Consider the following 18,107-nt stretch of genomic DNA (forward strand, 5'->3'; position numbering starts at 1 on the left):
CAGTCCATAGTGGATCTAAATAATAGCGAGAGTCCAGTCCATGGTGGATCTAACATAATAGAGAGAGTCCAGTCCACAGTGGATCTAACTTAATAGTGTGAGAGTCCAGTCCATAGTGGATCTAACATAATTGTGTGAGAGTCCAGTCCATAGTGGATCTAACATAATAATCTGAGAGTCCAGTCCATAGTGGATCTAACATAATAGTGTGAGAGTCCAGTCCATAGTGGATCTAACATAATAGTGTGAGAGTCCAGTCCACCGTGGATCTAACATAATAGTGTGAAAGTCCAGTCCATAGTGGATCTAAATAATAGCGAGAGTCCAGTCCATAGTGGATCTAACATAATAGTGTGAGAGTCCAGTCCATAGTGGATCTAACATAATAGTGTGAGAGTTCAGTCCATAGTGGTTCTAACATAATAGTGTGAGAGTCCAGTCCATAGTGGATCTAACATAATAGTGAGAGTCCAGTCCATAGTGGATCTAACATAATAGTGTGAGTCCAGTCAATAGTCCACCACGGGTCCAGACTCTGGACAGCTAACGCCTCAACAGCTAAAGCCTCATCGGTTCCCCCCCCCCCTCCACAAAGGCGAGGGGGGGCAGAGCAGAAAAGGAACGGCAGATCAACTGGTCTAAAAAGGGGGTCTTTTTAAAGGCGAGAGTATACAAATGAGTTTTAAGATTGGACTTAAATGCTCTATATTGAATTGGTATCATATAAATCGGATTTATGACAGCTAAAGACTTAAACAAGTTTGCAAGTAAATAAATACGATCAAAATAACATCAATCAGCGGAGATTCCCGTGACATTCCGAGAGATAATGAGGAACCCGGTGCTGTGATCTGTGACCACAGATCCCTTCCACATCGACAACAAGGCTAATCAAGCAGAATCTGTGCCAGCCAACTACAATTACTTAGGGGGAAAAAAATCTGATCCCGGACCTTATGATTTTGAGCCCGAATCCAAAGAGGATGAGCAATGCGTTTTAGAAGATGCAGCACCAAGTATAGCGTGGAGCAGCTGGGAGAGTGGCCGTCCCATTAACCCGAGGGGTGCTGGTTCAATCCCCACCTTCTACCCACCTTTTCACGTCCGTTGTGCCCTTGGAGCAAGACACTTCACCCTTGCTCCTGATGGGTGGTGGCTAGGGCCTTGCATGACAGCTCCCGCCATCAATGTGTGTGTGTGAATGGGTGAATGTGGAAATAGTGTCAAAAGCGCTTTGAGTACCATGAAGGTAGAAAAGCGCTATACAAGTACAACTCATTTACTGTCCTATTTCCACTGACACTGGGATGTCGACCAATGACGTGCTAGCATAAATCCGTTTGGATGAAGATTCAATCACAATCCTCACAAAGGGTTAAAAATGGTGAGAGATGCATGAATAATAATCTAGAATTTACTTTTAGCAAGTTTGAGACCGAAGAGAAGCCGCCGCCGGTTTATAGTGTGTCAACAATAGCTCAGTGCTATCAGAGTGACGTTAAAATACTCCGTCTAAGTTAGCACTTGTAATAACAATAGCACTCATATTTGGTTGATTTCCAGGTCTGATAAATGGTGTATTGTCGGTACTTTCTGGATGATTTAAGAGAGTACAATGAGAGGAACCACCATCTGTTGGGTCGACCTACTCAGTGGTTAGAGTGTCCGTCCTGAGATCGGTAGGTTGCGAGTTCAAATCCCGACCGAGTCATACCAAAGACTATAAAAAACATGGGAGCCGTTAACTCCCTGCTTGGCACTCAGATTCAAGGCTTGGAATTGGGGGTTAAATCACCGAAAACCATTCCCAGTGCTGCCCACCGTACTTGCCAACCTTGAGACCCCAGAATCAGTGAGATCAGTGACTGAGGACAGCATGCGTCCATTAGTAAAGGTTTCAGGTGAGAGAGGACGCTAAAGGCACGCCCCCAATATTGTTGTCTGGGTGGAAATCGGGAGAAATTTGTGGGAGATTTTCGGGAGGGACACTGAAATTCGGAACTCTCCCCGGAAAATCGGGAGTTTCGGCAAGTGCGCTGCCCACTGCTCCCCTCACCTCCCAGGGGGTGACCAAGGCTGATGGGTCAAATGTGTGACGATCATTAGTACTTTTTGACTTAATTGTTAGATATTTATTTACCAGATATTTATTTGTGTCTTACATAAGGACTGTGTGTGTGATTTCAGCACATCTCTCTCCAATGTTTGCATATATCCAGTACAACTGCCCTAATAATATGGTCAAAGTGCAGAAGTTTTACCACAGGGACGTAGAATCTACAGAAAATAGCAAAGATATTCAGAGTGGACGGGGAAGCACGGTGGAACAGGGGTTAGTGCGTGTGCCTCACAATACGAGGAGTCCTGAGTTCAATCCCGGGCTCGGGATCTTTCTGCTTGGAGATTGCATGTTCTCCCCGTGACTGCGTGGGTTGCTTCCGGGTACTCCGGCTTCCTTTCACCACCAAAGACATGCACCTGGGGATAGGCCCCTCCCACCTCCAAAGACATCCACCTGGGGAAAGGCCCCTCCCACCTCCAAAGACATCCACCTGGGGATAGGCCCCTCCCACCTCCAAAGACATGCACCTGGGGATAGGCCCCTCCCACCTCCAAAGACATGCACCTGGGGATAGGCCCCTCTCACCTCCAAAGACATCCACCTGGGGATAGGCCCCTCCCACCTCCAAAGACATACACCTGGGGATAGGCCCCTCCCACCTCCAAAGACATGCACCTGGGGATAGGCCCCCCTCACCTCCAAAGACATGCACCTGGGGATAGGCCCCTCCCACCTCCAAAGACATGCACCTGGGGGTAGGCCCCTCCCACCACCAAAGACATGCACCTGGGGATAGGCCCCTCCCACCTCCAAAGACATCCACCTGGGGGTAGGCCCCTTTCACCTCCAAAGACATGCACCTGGGGATAGGCCCCTCCCACCTCCAAAGACATCCACCTGGGGATAGGCCACTCTCACCTCCAAAGACATGTACCTGGGGATAGGCCCCTCCCACCTCCAAAGACATCCACCTGGGGTTAAGCCCCTCCCACCTCCAAAGACATGCACCTGGGGATAGGCCGCTCCCACCTCCAAAGACATCCACCTGGGGATAGGCCACTCTCACCTCCAAAGACATGCACCTGGGGATAGGCCCCTCCCACCTCCAAAGACATCCAGCTGGGGATAGGCCCCTCCCACCTCCAAAGACATCCAGCTGGGGATAGGCCCCTCCCACCTCCAAAGACATGCACCTGGGGATAGGCCCATCCCACCTCCAAAGACATCCACCTGGGGATAGGCCCCTCCCACCTCCAAAGACATCCACCTGGGGATAGGCCCCTCCCACCTCCAAAGACATCCACCTGGGGATAGGTTGATTGGCAACACTAAATTGTCCCGAGTGTGTGAATGTTGTCTGTCTATCTGTGTTGGCCCTGTGATGAGGTGGCGACTTATCCAGGGTGTACCCCGGCCTTCCGCCCGAATGCAGCTGACATAGGCTCCAGCACCCTCCCGTGGTAGAAAAATAGATGGATGGATGGATTCGGAGTGGACTATTCAAAATGGCTGACTGAATTTGTGGCATTCTGTGACATTCTCGACGGTGTTTTCACAAACTTTGCGGGTTGTAAACCTTGGATGTGGTCTAGTGGACACGACGAAACACAAATAAGCGTAAAGTCAACTTGTTTTTCCACTGGACTGCTAGTTGAAATCCCTTGCATTAAACGTAACTTACAAAACATCGCCGTTGTTGTCGTGTTCAGTCGAGATGAGTAACGTCCCCTCTAAGTCTCCAGGGCTCTGGGTATAGGCTGCATGCTCTTTGGCGGGACGCTCCTCACCTGTACCAGGACTCTCTGACGTGGTCTGGGTGAAGGGTGTGACCTCCAGATGGAGTTCCGGCGCTGGCCCGTCGCTCCGACGGAGTCTGGCGTCGGAGGGTGGAAAGCCAGCGACAAACTGCACGGGAGAGCTTACACACGACCCCTCACTCAGAGACCGACCAAAGCTGCGGCCCATTGGGGTATCAGCGTCCCCTTGGACGGAGACGGTCCTCCTCAGGTCGATCTCACTCCGGTGTCCTCGTCTCCTCCATTTAGTGTCCAGTTGACACTTGTAGTTTCTGATATGAGTTTCTACATTTCTTTTTGCGGGAGTTTCTTCCTTTTCATTCCCTTTCAGGGATGCCTTGGAATGGTTCTTAAACCATGCGGCATGTTCACTTTCAGTGATATCAACCACATCCTTCTGAGAGGTTGGCTGTCGGGTCAGGGTCTTTGTGCCCGGTCCTTCAGCCTCCCCCCGAGCTGCGGTCTGTTGGTTCTGCTTCTTATCTCTGCACGTCTTCTTCTTCTTCTGGATTTTCTCAAGACGCTGCCTGACTTCCTGGCAAAGGACCCAAGCTGCATTCCAAGCACTCGTCGCCCCCGCAGCCCCCGGTCCTGTTGAACAGGCCTTAGATTTGAAGGCCTGGAAACGCAGGGTGGAGAATTCACGGCCTAATCTCTCTCCGTACATCTGCAGAGCGCTGAGACCGGCCTGAGCCGGGTAACACCCCTGCTCTACCTGCTCCAAAAGCTCACCGCATTCCTTGGCCAAGGCAGATGCCTGGAGAAGGGCAGGGGGGAGGCGAGAGGTCAATGTAGTTCACGTCACTCAAACCAGAGAGAGGAAAGACTTCAGGACTACAAACCTGGTCGCAGAAGCGGTACACTTGCACAAGTGTGTCCAGTTCTCCCAGCCGGGCCATGAAGTCATCCACGTGGCGCTTCAAAGTATCGATGCGAGTCCGTAGGACATCTGTTGCAGGACCGTAGACACCGGTGCCCACAATTTGCTCTGCTTCGGTCACCAGAGTCAACGCAGTCTGTTGCTTTTCCTGGAGCAAAAATATGAAAGACCGTTTTGATTCTCGGCAGTCACTAAGTAAACAGTCGGGTCTCAACTGCGTACCTTTGCCAGACTGTGGAAGGTGTCGAACTGCTGGGTGACGTTCTCTTTGAAGGCAAAGACCTTGAGCCTCTGTTCGCCCTCTTCACTGAACCACGTAGCAGCCTGCCGGGGCGTAGAACGGAGTCACGGTATGTAGGACAGAGTCAAAGTACGTAGAACAGAGACACAGTCAGTAGAACAGAGTCACAGTACGTAGAACAGAGTTATGGTACATAGAACAGAGTCAGGGTACGTAGAAAAGAGTCATAGTACGTACAACAGAGTCACGGTACGTAGAATAGAGTCACGGTACGTAGAATAGAGTAATGGTATGTACAATAAAGTCACGGTATGTAGAATAGGGTCACGGTACGTAGTTCAGAGTCACGGTACGTAGAATAGAGTAATGATATGTACAATAATGTCACAGTATGTAGAATAGAGTCACGGTACGTAGAACAAAGTCACGGTACGTAGAATATAGTCACGGTACACAGAACAGAATCACGGTACGTAGAATAGACTTACAGTACATACAACAGAGTCACGGTACGTAGGACAGAGTCAAGGTACATAGAACAGAGTCTCGGAACGTAGAAACAGAGTCCATGGTACGTAGAACAGTGTCACGGTACGTAGGACAGAGTCAACGTACATTGAAACAGAGTCACGGTATGTAGATTAGAGTCCACGGTACGTAGAATAAAGTCACGGTACGGAGAATAGAGTCCACAGTACATAGACTAGTGTCACAGTACGTACAACAAAGTCACGGTATGTAGAAACAGAGTCCACAGCACGTAGAATAGAGTTGTAGTATGTAGAATAGAGTCACGGTATGTAGAAACAGAGTCCACGGTACATATAATAGAGTCACGGTACGTAAAATAGAGTCACGGTACAAAGAACAGAGTCACGGTACGTAGGACAGAGACAAGGTACGTTGAACAGAGTCCTGATATGTAGTAACAGAGTCACGGTACGTAGAACAGAGTCACGGTACGTAGAACAGAGTAACGGTACGTAGAATAGAGTCACAGTACGTAGAGTAGAGTCATGGTACATTGGAACCGAATCACGGTATGTACAATACGGTCCACGGTACGTAGATTAAAGTCACGGTACGTAGAATAGAGCCCACTGTACGTAGACTAGAGTCACAGTACGTACAACAGAGTCATGGTACGTAGAAACAGAGTCCACGGCACGTAGAATAAAACCACAGTACGTAGAATAGAGTCCACAGTACATGGACTAGAGTCACAGTACGTACAACAAAGTCACGGTATGTAGAAACAGAGTCCACGGTACATGGAATAGAGTCACGATACGTAAAATAGAGTCACGGTACGTAGTACAGAGTCAAGGTACGTTGAACAGAGTCCTGATATGTAGTAACAGAGTCACGGTACGTAGAACAGAGTCACGGTACGTAGAACAGAGTCACGGTACGTAGAACAGAGTCACAGTACGTAGAGTAGAGTCATGGTACGTAGATTAGAGTCACGGTACATTGGAACAGAGTCACGGTATGTACAATACAGTCCACGGTACGTAGAATAAAGTCACGGTACGTAGAATGCAGTCCACAGTATGTAGACTAGAGTCACAGTACGTACAACAGAGTCCACGGTATGTAGAAACAGAGTCCACGGTACATGGAATAGAGTCACGATACGTAAAATAGAGTCACGGTACGTAGTACAGAGTCAAGGTACGTTGAACAGAGTCCTGATATGTAGTAACAGAGTCACGGTACGTAGAACAGAGTCCATGGTATGTAGAACAGAGTAACGGTACATAGAATAGAGTCACAGTACGTAGAGTAGAGTCATGGTACGTAGATTAGAGTCACGGTACATTGGAACAGAGTCACGGTATGTACAATACAGTCCACGGTACGTAGAATAAAGTCACGGTACGTAGAATGCAGTCCACAGTATGTAGACTAGAGTCACAGTACGTACAATAGAGTCATGGTACGTAGAAACAAAGTCCACGGCAGGTAGAATAGAGTTGTAGTATGTAGAATAGAGTCACGGTATGTAGATTAGAGTCCACGGTATGTAGAATAAAGTCACGGTACGTAGAATAGAGTCTACAGTACATAGACTAGAGTCACAGTACGTAGAACAAAGTCACGGTATGTAGAAACAGAGTCCACGGTACATAGAATAGAGTCACGATACGTAAAATAGAGTCACGGTATGTAGGACAGAGTCAAGGTACGTTGAACAGAGTCCTGATATGTAGTAACAGAGTCACGGTACGTAGAACAGAGTAACGGTACGTAGAATAGAGTCACAGTATGTAGAGTAGAGTCATGGTACTTAGATTAGAGTCACGGTACATTGGAACAGAATCACGGTATGTACAATAGAGTCCATGGTACGTAGAAAAAAGTCACGGTACGTAGAATGGAGTCCACAGTACGTAGACTAGAGTCACAGTACGTACAACAGAGTCATGGTACGTAGAAACAGAGTCCACGGCACGTAGAATAGAGTTGTAGCATGTAGAATAGAGTCACGGTACGTAGAATAGAGTCAAAGTACATATGATAGAGTCACGGTACGTTGAACAGAGTCACGGTACATAGAATAGAGTCACGATACGTAAAATAAAGTCACGGTACAAAGAACAGAGTCACGGTACGTAGGACAGAGTCAAGGTACATTGAACAGACTCCTGATATGTAGTAACAGAGTCACGGTACGTAGAACAGAGTAACGGTACGTAGAATAGAGTCACAGTACGTAGAGTAGAGTCATGGTACTTAGATTAGAGTCACGGTACATTGGAACAGAGTCACGGTATGTACAATACAGTCCACGGTACGTAGAATAAAGTCACGGTACGTAGAATAGAGTCCACAGTATGTAGACTAGAGTCACAGTATGTACAACAGAGTCATGGTACGTAGAAACAAAGTCCACGGCACGTAGAATAGAGTTGTAGCATGTAGAATAGAGTCACGGTACGTAGAATAGAGTCAAAGTACATATGATAGAGTCACGGTACGTTGAACAGAGTCACGGTACATAGAATAGAGTCACGATACGTAAAATAAAGTCACGGTACAAAGAACAGAGTCACGGTACGTAGGACAGAGTCAAGGTACATTGAACAGACTCCTGATATGTAGTAACAGAGTCACGGTACGTAGAACAGAGTAACGGTACGTAGAATAGAGTCACAGTACGTAGAGTAGAGTCATGGTACTTAGATTAGAGTCACGGTACATTGGAACAGAGTCACGGTATGTACAATACAGTCCACGGTACGTAGAATAAAGTCACGGTACGTAGAATAGAGTCCACAGTACGTAGACTAGAGTCACAGTATGTACAACAGAGTCATGGTACGTAGAAACAAAGTCCACGGCACGTAGAATAGAGTTGTAGTATGTAGAATAGAGTCACGGTACGTAGAACAGAGTCACGGTACGTAGAACAGAGTCACGGTACATATAATAGAGTCACGGTACTTTGAACAGAGTCACGGTACGTAGAACAGAGTCACGGTACGTAGAACAGAGCCACGGTACATATAATAAAGTCACGGTACTTTGAACAGAGTCACGGTACGTAGAACAGAGTCACGGTACGTAGAATAGAGTCACAGTACTCGTCTTTCGCTGGCCTGCTTCACTGACGTTTCAGTGCACGGTGCCAACAAACCTCTTTCATTTTCTCCTCCATTTCCTCGACAACCAGCAGGACCTCCAACTGCTGGAGCGACTCGTTGGATCTCATCACCAACATGTGAAGTTTCTCCTCCACTCGGTTGTACAGAAGTGTGACCGACTCCAGATCATCCCTGCACAGACACACGCCCTCCTTTTGTGGCTGAACAACATAAACAGCTCTAGGAATCAGAAGAAGACTGGCTAACTGGTCCAACTTTGACCACACGGTCAGTAGCTATGTAGCGGTGGCGCTTTTCCATCATTTTTAGCAGACTGCATTGCAAAAATATTTAAAAACATTCAAAAAATGCGACTAATTCGTCCTCCACGATTTTAGTCGGTTGCAAAATTAAGCCGTTGCCAACCATTTATCGGTTCCTGTTGAAAGTAGCTGTTTGCTAATAACTAGCTAACTTACTCCGGTGATAACGCTACTTACAGCGGCAGTAGGCGGAAATAACGCTTTGAAACAAATACATTTGTTATTATTTGTTAAAATTATTTACTTTAGTGTTGAAAATTTGTTTCGAGACGATTCCAACTTTGACCAGATGGTCAGTTGCTATGTAGCGGTGGTGCTTTTCCATCATTTTCAGCAGACTGCATTGCAAAAAAAAAAATAATAACCAAAAAATGCGACTATTTCGTCCTTCACGATATTAATCGGTCACAAAATTAAGCGGTTGCCAACCATTTATCGGTTCCCGTTGAAAGTAGCCGTTTGCTAATAACTAGCTAACTTACTCCGGTGATAACGCTACTTACAGCGGCAGTAGGCGGAAATAACGCTTTGAAACAAACACATTTGTTATTATTTGTTAAAATCATTTACTTTAGTGTTGAACATTCGTTTCGAGACGATTCCAACTTTGACCCCAGGGTCAGTTGTTATGTAGCGTGGCACTTTCCATCATTTTCAGCAGACTGCATCGCAAAAAAAAAAAAAACAGTCAAAACATGCGACTATTTCGTCCTCCACGATATTAATCGGTCGCAAAATTAAGCGGTTGCCACCCGATTATCGATACCAGTTGAAGTAGCCGTTAGCTAAAAACTGGCTAACTTACTCCAGTGATAACGCTACTCACAGCGGCAGTAGGCGGAAATAACGCTTTAAAACAAACTCATTTGTTATTATTAGTTAAAATTATTCACATAAGTGTGGAACATTTTTAAATTGGTTTTGAGACAAATTCCAAGTTTGACCACACCGTCAGTTGCTATGTAGCATGGCACTTTCCGTCATTTTCAGCAGACTGCATTGCAAAAACAAACAAACAGTTAAAGCACGTGACTATTTTGTCCTCCACGATATTAATTGGTTGCAAAATGAAGCTGTTGCCACCCGTTTGTCCCACTTCTGACACAGGTTTGTTTTAAAAACAGACCTGCAGCGTGGAAGGGGATCCACATGGTTTACCTGACACATGAAACGGGACAAATTGGGCCGGGTTGCATTATTCACTTTAGCCACCAGATGGTGTTAGACTGTTGAAAATGGGGGAAAAAATGGTTTTGAGGCCATTCCAACTTTGACCACAAGGTCAGTTGCTATGTAGCGTGGCACTTGCCATCATTTTCAGCAGACTGCAGTGCAAAAAAAAATAATTATCAAAACATGCGACTATTTCGTCCTTCACGATATTAATCGGTTGCAAAATTAAGCGGTTGCCAACCATTTATCGGTTCCTGTTGAAAGTAGCCGTTTGCTAATAACTAGCTAACTTACTCCGGTGATAACGCTACTTACAGCGGCAGTAGGCGGAAATAACGCTTGGAAACAAACACATTTGTTATTATTTGTTAAAATCATTTACTTTAGTGTTGAACATTTGTTTCGAGACGATTCCAACTTTGACCCCAGGGTCAGTTGCTATGTTGCGTGGCACTTTCCATCATTTTCAGCAGACTGCATTGCAAAAAAAAAATAATAATCAAAACATGCGACTATTTCATCCTTCACGATATTAATCGGTCGCAAAATTAAGTGGTTGCCAACCATTTATCGGTTCCTGTTGAATGTAGCCGTTTGCTAATAACTAGCTAACTTACTCCGGTGATAACGCTACTTACAGCGGCAGTAGGCGGAAATAACGCTTGGAAACAAACACATTTGTTATTATTTGTTAAAATCATTTACTTTAGTGTTGAACATTTGTTTCGAGACAATTCCAACTTTGACCACAGGGTCAGTTGCTATGTAGCGTGGCACTTTCCATCATTTTCAGCAGACTGCATTGCAAAAAAAAAAGAATAATCAAAACATGCGACTATTTCGTCCTTCACGATATTAATCGGTCGCAAAATTAAGTGGTTGCCACCCATTTATCGGTTCCTGTTGAAAGTAGCCGTTTGCTAATAACTAGCTAACTTACTCCGGTGATAACGCTACTTACAGCGGCAGTAGGCGGAAATAACGCTTGGAAACAAACACATTTGTTATTATTTGTTAAAATTATTTACTTTAGTGTTGAACATTCGTTTCGAGACGATTCCAACTTTGACCACATGGTCAGTTGCTATGTAGCGGTGGTGCTTTTCCATCATTTTCAGCAGACTGCATTGCAAAAAAAATTATAATAATTAAAACATGCGACTATTTCGTCCTCCACGATATTAATCGGTCGCAAAATTAAGCGGTTGCCACCCATTTATCGTTTCCTCTTGAAAGTAGCCGTTTGCTAATAACTAGCTAACTTACTCCGGTGATAAGGCTACTTACAGCGGCAGTAGGCGGAAATAACGCTTTGAAACAAACACATTTGTTATTATTTGTTGAAATTATTTACTTTAGTGTTGAACATTTGTTTCGAGACGATTCCAACTTTGACCACAGAGTCGGTTGCTATCTGGCACGGCACTTTCCGTCATTTTCAGCAGACTGCATTGCAAAAAAATAAAAAATAATCAAAACATGCGACTATTTCGTCCTCCACGATATTAATCGGTCGCAAAATTAAGCGGTTGCCACCCATTTGTCGGTTCCTGTTGAAAGTAGCCGTTTGCTAATAACTAGCTAACTTACTCCGGTGATAACGCTACTTACAGCGGCAGTAGGCGGAAATAACGCTTCGAAACAAACTCATTTGTTATTATTTGTTAAAATTATTTAATTTAGTGTTGAACATTTGTTTCGAGACGATTCCAACTTTGACCCCAGGGTCAGTTGCTATGTAGCGTGGCACTTTCCATCATTTTCAGCAGACTGCATTGCAAAAAAAAATAATAATAATCAAAACATGCGACTATTTCGTCCTTCACGATATTAATCGGTCGCAAAATTAAGCGGTTGCCAACCATTTATCGGTTCCTGTTGAAAGTAGCCGTTTGCTAATAACTAGCTAACTTACTCTGGTGATAACACTACTTACAGCGGCAGTAGGCGGAAATAACGCTTCGAAACAAACTCATTTGTTATTATTTGTTAAAATTATTTAATTTAGTGTTGAACATTTGTTTCGAGACGATTCCAACTTTGACCACATGGTCGGTTGCTATGTAGCAGTGGTGCTTTTCCATCATTTTCAGCAGACTGCATTGCAAAAAAAAACAAAAAACAGTCAAAACATGCGACTATTTCATCCTCCACGATATTAATCGGTCGCAAAATTAAGTTGTTGCCACCCGATTATCGATTCCTGTTGAAAGTAGCCGTTAGCTAAAAACTGGCTAACTTACTCCAGTGATAACGCTACTTACAGCGGCAGTAGGCGGAAATAACGCTTTGAAACAAACACATTTGTTATTATCTGTTAAAATTATTTACTTTAGTGTTGAACATTTGTTTCGAGACGATTCCAACTTTGACCACAGGGTCAGTTGCTATGTAGCGTGGCACTTTCCATCATTTTCAGCAGACTGCATTGCAAAAAAATAATAATAATCAAAACATGCGACTATTTCGTCCTTCACGATACTAATCGGTCGCAAAATTAAGCGGTTTGCAACCATTTATCGGTTCCTGTTGAAAGTAGCCGTTTGCTAATAACTAGCTAACTTACTCCAGTGATAACGCTACTTACAGCGGCAGTAGGCGGAAATAACGCTTTGAAACAAACACATTTGTTATTATCTGTTAAAATTATTTACTTTAGTGTTGAACATTTGTTTCGAGACGATTCCAACTTTGACCACAGGGTCAGTTGCTATGTAGCGGTGGTGCTTTTCCATCATTTTCAGCAGACTGCATTGCAAAAAAAAAAAAATAATCAAAACATGCGACTATTTCGTCCTTCACGATATTAAGCGGTCGCAAAATTAAGCGGTTGCCAACCATTTATCGTTTCCTGTTGAAAGTAGCCGTTTGCTAATAACTAGCTAACTTACTCCGCTGATAACGCTACTTACAGCGGCAATAGGCGGAAATAACGCTTTGAAACAAACACATTTGTTATTATTTGTTGAAATTATTTACTTTAGTGTTGAACATTTGTTTCGAGACGATTCCAACTTTGACCACAGGGTCAGTTGCTATGTAGCGCGGCACTTTCCATCATTTTCAGCAGACTGCATTGCAAAAAAAAAAAAAAAAAAATCAAAACATGCGACTATTTCGTCCTTCACGATATTAATCGGTCGCAAAATTAAGCGGTTGCCACCCATTTATCGGTTCCTGTTGAAAGTAGCCGTTTGCTAATAACTAGCTAACTTACTCCGGTGATAACGCTACTTACAGCGGCAGTAGGCGGAAATAACGCTTTGAAAAAAACACATTTGTTATTATTTGTTAAAATTATTTACTTTAGTGTTGAACATTCGTTTCGAGACGATTCCAACTTTGACCCCAGGGTCAGTTGCTATGTAGCGCGGCACTTTTCCATCATTTTCAGCAGACTGCACTGCAAAAAAAATTATAATAATCAAAACATGCGACTATTTCGTCCTTCACGATATTAATCGGTCGCAAAATTAAGCTGTTACCAACCGTTTATCGGTTCCTGTTGAAAGTAGCCGTTTGCTAATAACTAGCTAACTTACTCCGGTGATAACGCTACTTACAGCGGCAGTAGGCGGAAATAACGCTTTGAAACAAACACATTTGTTATTATTTGTTAAAATTATTTACTTTAGTGTTGAACATTCGTTTCGAGGCGATTCCAACTTTGACCACAGGGTCGGTTGTTATGTAGCGTGGCACTTTCCATCATTTTCAGCAGACTGCATTGCAAAAAAAATTATAATAATCAAAACATGCGACTATTTCGTCCTTCACGATATTAATCGGTCGCAAAATTAAGCTGTTACCAACCGTTTATCGGTTCCTGTTGAAAGTAGCCGTTTGCTAATAACTAGCTAACTTACTCCGGTGATAACGCTACTTACAGCGGCAGTAGGCGGAAATAACGCTTTGAAACAAACACATTTGTTATTATTTGTTAAAATAATTTACTTTAGTGTTGAACATTCGTTTCGAGACGATTCCAACTTTGACCCCAGGGTCAGTTGCTATGTAGCGTGGCACTTTCCATCATTTTCAGCAGACTGCATTTCAAAAACAAAAAAATCAAAACATGCGACTATTTCGTCCTCCACGATATTAATCGGTTGCAAAATTAAGTTGTTGCCACCCGATTATCGATTCCTGTTGAAAGTAGCCGTTAGCTAAAAACTGGCTAACTTACTCCGGTGATAACGCTACTTACAGCGGCAGTAGGCGGAAATAACGCTTTGAAACAAACACATTTGTTATTATTTGTTAAAATTATTTACTTTAGTGTTGAACATTTGTTTCGAGACGATTCCAACTTTGACCACAGGGTCAGTTGCTATGTAGCGTGGCAATTTCCATCATTTTCAGCAGACTGCATTGCAAAAAAAATAATAATAATCAAAACATGCGACTATTTCGTCCTTCACGATATTAATCGGTCGCAAAATTAAGCTGTTACCAACCGTTTATCGGTTCCTGTTGAAAGTAGCCGTTTGCTAATAACTAGCTAACTTACTCCGGTGATAACGCTACTTACAGCGGCAGTAGGTGGAAATAACGCTTTGAAACAAACACATTTGTTATTATTTGTTGAAATTATTTACTTTGGTGTTGAACATTCGTTTCGAGACGATTCCAACTTTGACCACACGGTCAGTTGCTATGTAACGGTGGTGCTTTTCCATCATTTTCAGCAGACTGCATTGCAAAAAAAAAATAATAATCAAAACATGCGACTATTTCGTCCTTCACGATATTAATCGGTTGCAAAATTAAGCGGTTGCCACCCATTTATCGGTTCCTGTTGAAAGTAGCCGTTTGCTAATAACTAGCTAACTTACTCCGGTGATAACGCTACTTACAGCGGCAGTAGGCGGAAATAACGCTTGGAAACAAACACATTTGTTATTATTTGTTAAAATTATTTACTTTAGTGTTGAACATTTGTTTCGAGACGATTCCAACTTTGACCACATGGTCAATTGCTATGTAGCGTGGCACTTTCCATCATTTTCAGCAGACTGCATTGCAAAAAAATAATAATACTCAAAACATGCGACTATTTTGTCCTTCACGATATTCATCGGTCGCAAAATTAAGCGGTTGCCACCCATTTATCGGTTCCTGTTGAAAGTAGCCGTTTGCTAATAACTAGCTAACTTACTCCGGTGATAACGCTACTTACAGCGGCAGTAGGCGGAAATAACGCTTGGAAACAAACACATTTGTTACTATTTGTTAAAATTATTTACTTTAGTGTTGAACATTTGTTTCGGGACGATTCCAACTTTGACCCCAGGGTCGGTTGCTATGTAGCGTGGCACTTTCCATCATTTTCAGCAAACTGCATTGCAAAAAAAATAATAATAATCAAAACATGCGACTATTTCGTCCTTCACGATATTAATCGGTCGCAAAATTAAGCGGTTGCCAACCATTTATCGGTTCCTGTTGAAAGTAGCCGTTTGCTAATAACTAGCTAACTTACTCCGGTGATAACGCTACTTACAGCGGCAGTAGGCGGAAATAACGCTTGGAAACAAACACATTTGTTATTATTTGTTAAAATTATTTACTTTAGTGTTGAACATTCGTTTCGAGACGATTCCAACTTTGACCACATGGTCAATTGCTATGTAGCGTGGCACTTTCCATCATTTTCAGCAGACTGCATTGCAAAAAAATAATAATACTCAAAGCATTCGACTATTTTGTCCTTCACGATATTCATCGGTCGCAAAATTAAGCGGTTGCCACCCATTTATCGGTTCCTGTTGAAAGTAGCCGTTTGCTAATAACTAGCTAACTTACTCCGGTGATAACGCTACTTACAGCGGCAGTAGGCGGAAATAACGCTTGGAAACAAACACATTTGTTACTATTTGTTAAAATTATTTACTTTAGTGTTGAACATTTGTTTCGGGACGATTCCAACTTCGACCCCAGGGTCGGTTGCTATGTAGCGTGGCACTTTCCATCATTTTCAGCAAACTGCATTGCAAAAAAAAAAATAATAATCAAAACATGCGACTATTTCGTCCTTCACGATATTAATCGGTCGCAAAATTAAGCGGTTGCCAACCATTTATCGGTTCCTGTTGAAAGTAGCCGTTTGCTAATAACTAGCTAACTTACTCCGGTGATAACACTACTTACAGCGGCAGTAGGCGGAAATAACGCTTTGAAAAAAACACATTTGTTATTATTTGTTAAAATTATTTACTTTAGTGTTGAACATTTGTTTCGAGACGATTCCAACTTTGACCACAGGGTCAGTTGCTATGTAGCGGTGGTGCTTTTCCATCATTTTCAGCAGACTGCATTGCAAAAATATTTAAAAACACAAAAAAAATGCAACTAATTCGTCCTCCACGATTTTAATCGGTTGCAAAATTAAGCCATTGCCAACCATTTATCGGTGCCTGTTGAATGTAGCCGTTAGCTAAAAACTAGCTCACTTACTCCGGTGATAACGCTACTTACAGCGGCAGTAGGCGGAAATAACGCTTTGAAACAAACTCATATGGTTCGATTTGTTAAAATTATTCACTTCAAATTGGTTTTGAGACGATTCCGACTTTGACCATGTCGTCCGTTGGTAAGTCGCTTGACACTTTCCATCATTTTCAACAGACCTGCAGCGTGGAGGGGGATCCACATGGTTTACCTGACACATGAAACGGGACAATTAGGGCCGGGTTGCATTATTCACTTTAGCCACCAGATGGTGTTAGACTGTTGAAAATAGAAAAACATTGGTTTTGAGGCCATTCCAATTTTGACCACAGGGTCAGTTGCTATGTAGCAATGGCACGTTCCATCATTTTCAGCGGACTGCATTGCAAAAAAAAAAAAAAAACAGTCAAAGCATGCGACTATTTCTTCTTCGACGTATTAATGAATCGCAAAATTAAGCAGTTGCCACCCGATTATGGATACCTGTTGAAGTAGCTGTTAGCTAAAAACTGGCTAACTTACTCCAGTGATAACGCTACTCACAGCGACAATAGGCGGAAATAACGCTTTAAAACAAACTCATTTGTTATTATTACTTCAAATTATTCACTTTAGTGTGGAATATTTTTAAATTTGTTTTGAGACAATTCCAATTTTGACCACAGGGTCAGTTGCTATGTAGCATGGCACTTTCCATCATTTTCAGCAGACTGCATCGCAAAAAAAAACAAAAAAACAGTCAAAGCATGCGACTATTTCTTCTTCGACGTATTAATGAATCGCAAAATCAAGCAGTTGCCACCCGATTATCGATACCTGTTGAAGTAGCCGTTAGCTAAAAACTGGCTAACTTACTCCAGTGATAACGCTACTTACAGCAACAATAGGCGGAAATAACGCTTTAAAACAAACTCATTTGTTATTATTACTTCAAATTATTCACTTTAGTGTGGAATATTTTTAAATTTGTTTTGAGACAATTCCAATTTTGACCACAGGGTCAGTTGCTATGTAGCATGGCACTTTCCATCATTTTCAGCAGACTGCATCGCAAAAAAAACCAAAAAAACAGTCAAAGCATGCGACTATTTCTTCTTCGACGTATTAATGAATCGCAAAATCAAGCAGTTGCCACCCGATTATCGATACCTGTTGAAGTAGCCGTTAGCTAAAAACTGGCTAACTTGCTCCAGTGATAATGCTACTCACAGCAGAAATAACGCTTTGAAACAAACTCATTTGATATTATTAGTCAAAATTATTCACTTTAGTGTGGAACGTTTTTAAATTGGTTTTGAGACAATTCCAAGTTCGACCACACCGTCAGTTGCTATGTAGCATGGCACTTTCCATCATTTTCAGCAGACTGCATCGCAAAAAAAAAAAAAACAGTCAAAACATGCGACTATTTCGTCCTCCACGATATTAATCAGTCGCAAAATTAAGCGGTTGCCACCCGATTATCGATACCAGTTGAAGTAGCCGTTAGCTAAAAACTGGCTAACTTACTCCGGTGATAACGATACTTACAGCGGCAGTAGGCGGAAATAACGCTTGGAAACAAACACATTTGTTATTATTGGTTAAAATCATTT

General features: G+C 43.0%; 1 protein-coding gene across 1 annotated transcript in view; it reads right to left on the bottom strand.

The window, feature by feature from the left end:
- Positions 1-18,107, bottom strand: part of LOC133535514 (uncharacterized protein KIAA1755-like) — a 129,610-nt gene that overhangs the window by 20,633 nt on the left and 90,870 nt on the right. The window contains exons 11-14 of the mRNA XM_061875409.1: positions 8,620-8,758; positions 4,961-5,062; positions 4,701-4,886; positions 3,744-4,615 (exon numbers count right to left, since the gene is read on the bottom strand). Of these exons, the coding sequence (XP_061731393.1) occupies positions 3,744-4,615; positions 4,701-4,886; positions 4,961-5,062; positions 8,620-8,758 (1,299 nt within the window). The remainder of the gene's footprint in view (positions 1-3,743; positions 4,616-4,700; positions 4,887-4,960; positions 5,063-8,619; positions 8,759-18,107) is intronic.

The sequence above is a fragment of the Nerophis ophidion genome, linkage group LG16 (genome assembly GCF_033978795.1).
Source record: "Nerophis ophidion isolate RoL-2023_Sa linkage group LG16, RoL_Noph_v1.0, whole genome shotgun sequence".
Classification (NCBI taxonomy): Eukaryota; Metazoa; Chordata; class Actinopteri; order Syngnathiformes; family Syngnathidae; genus Nerophis; species Nerophis ophidion.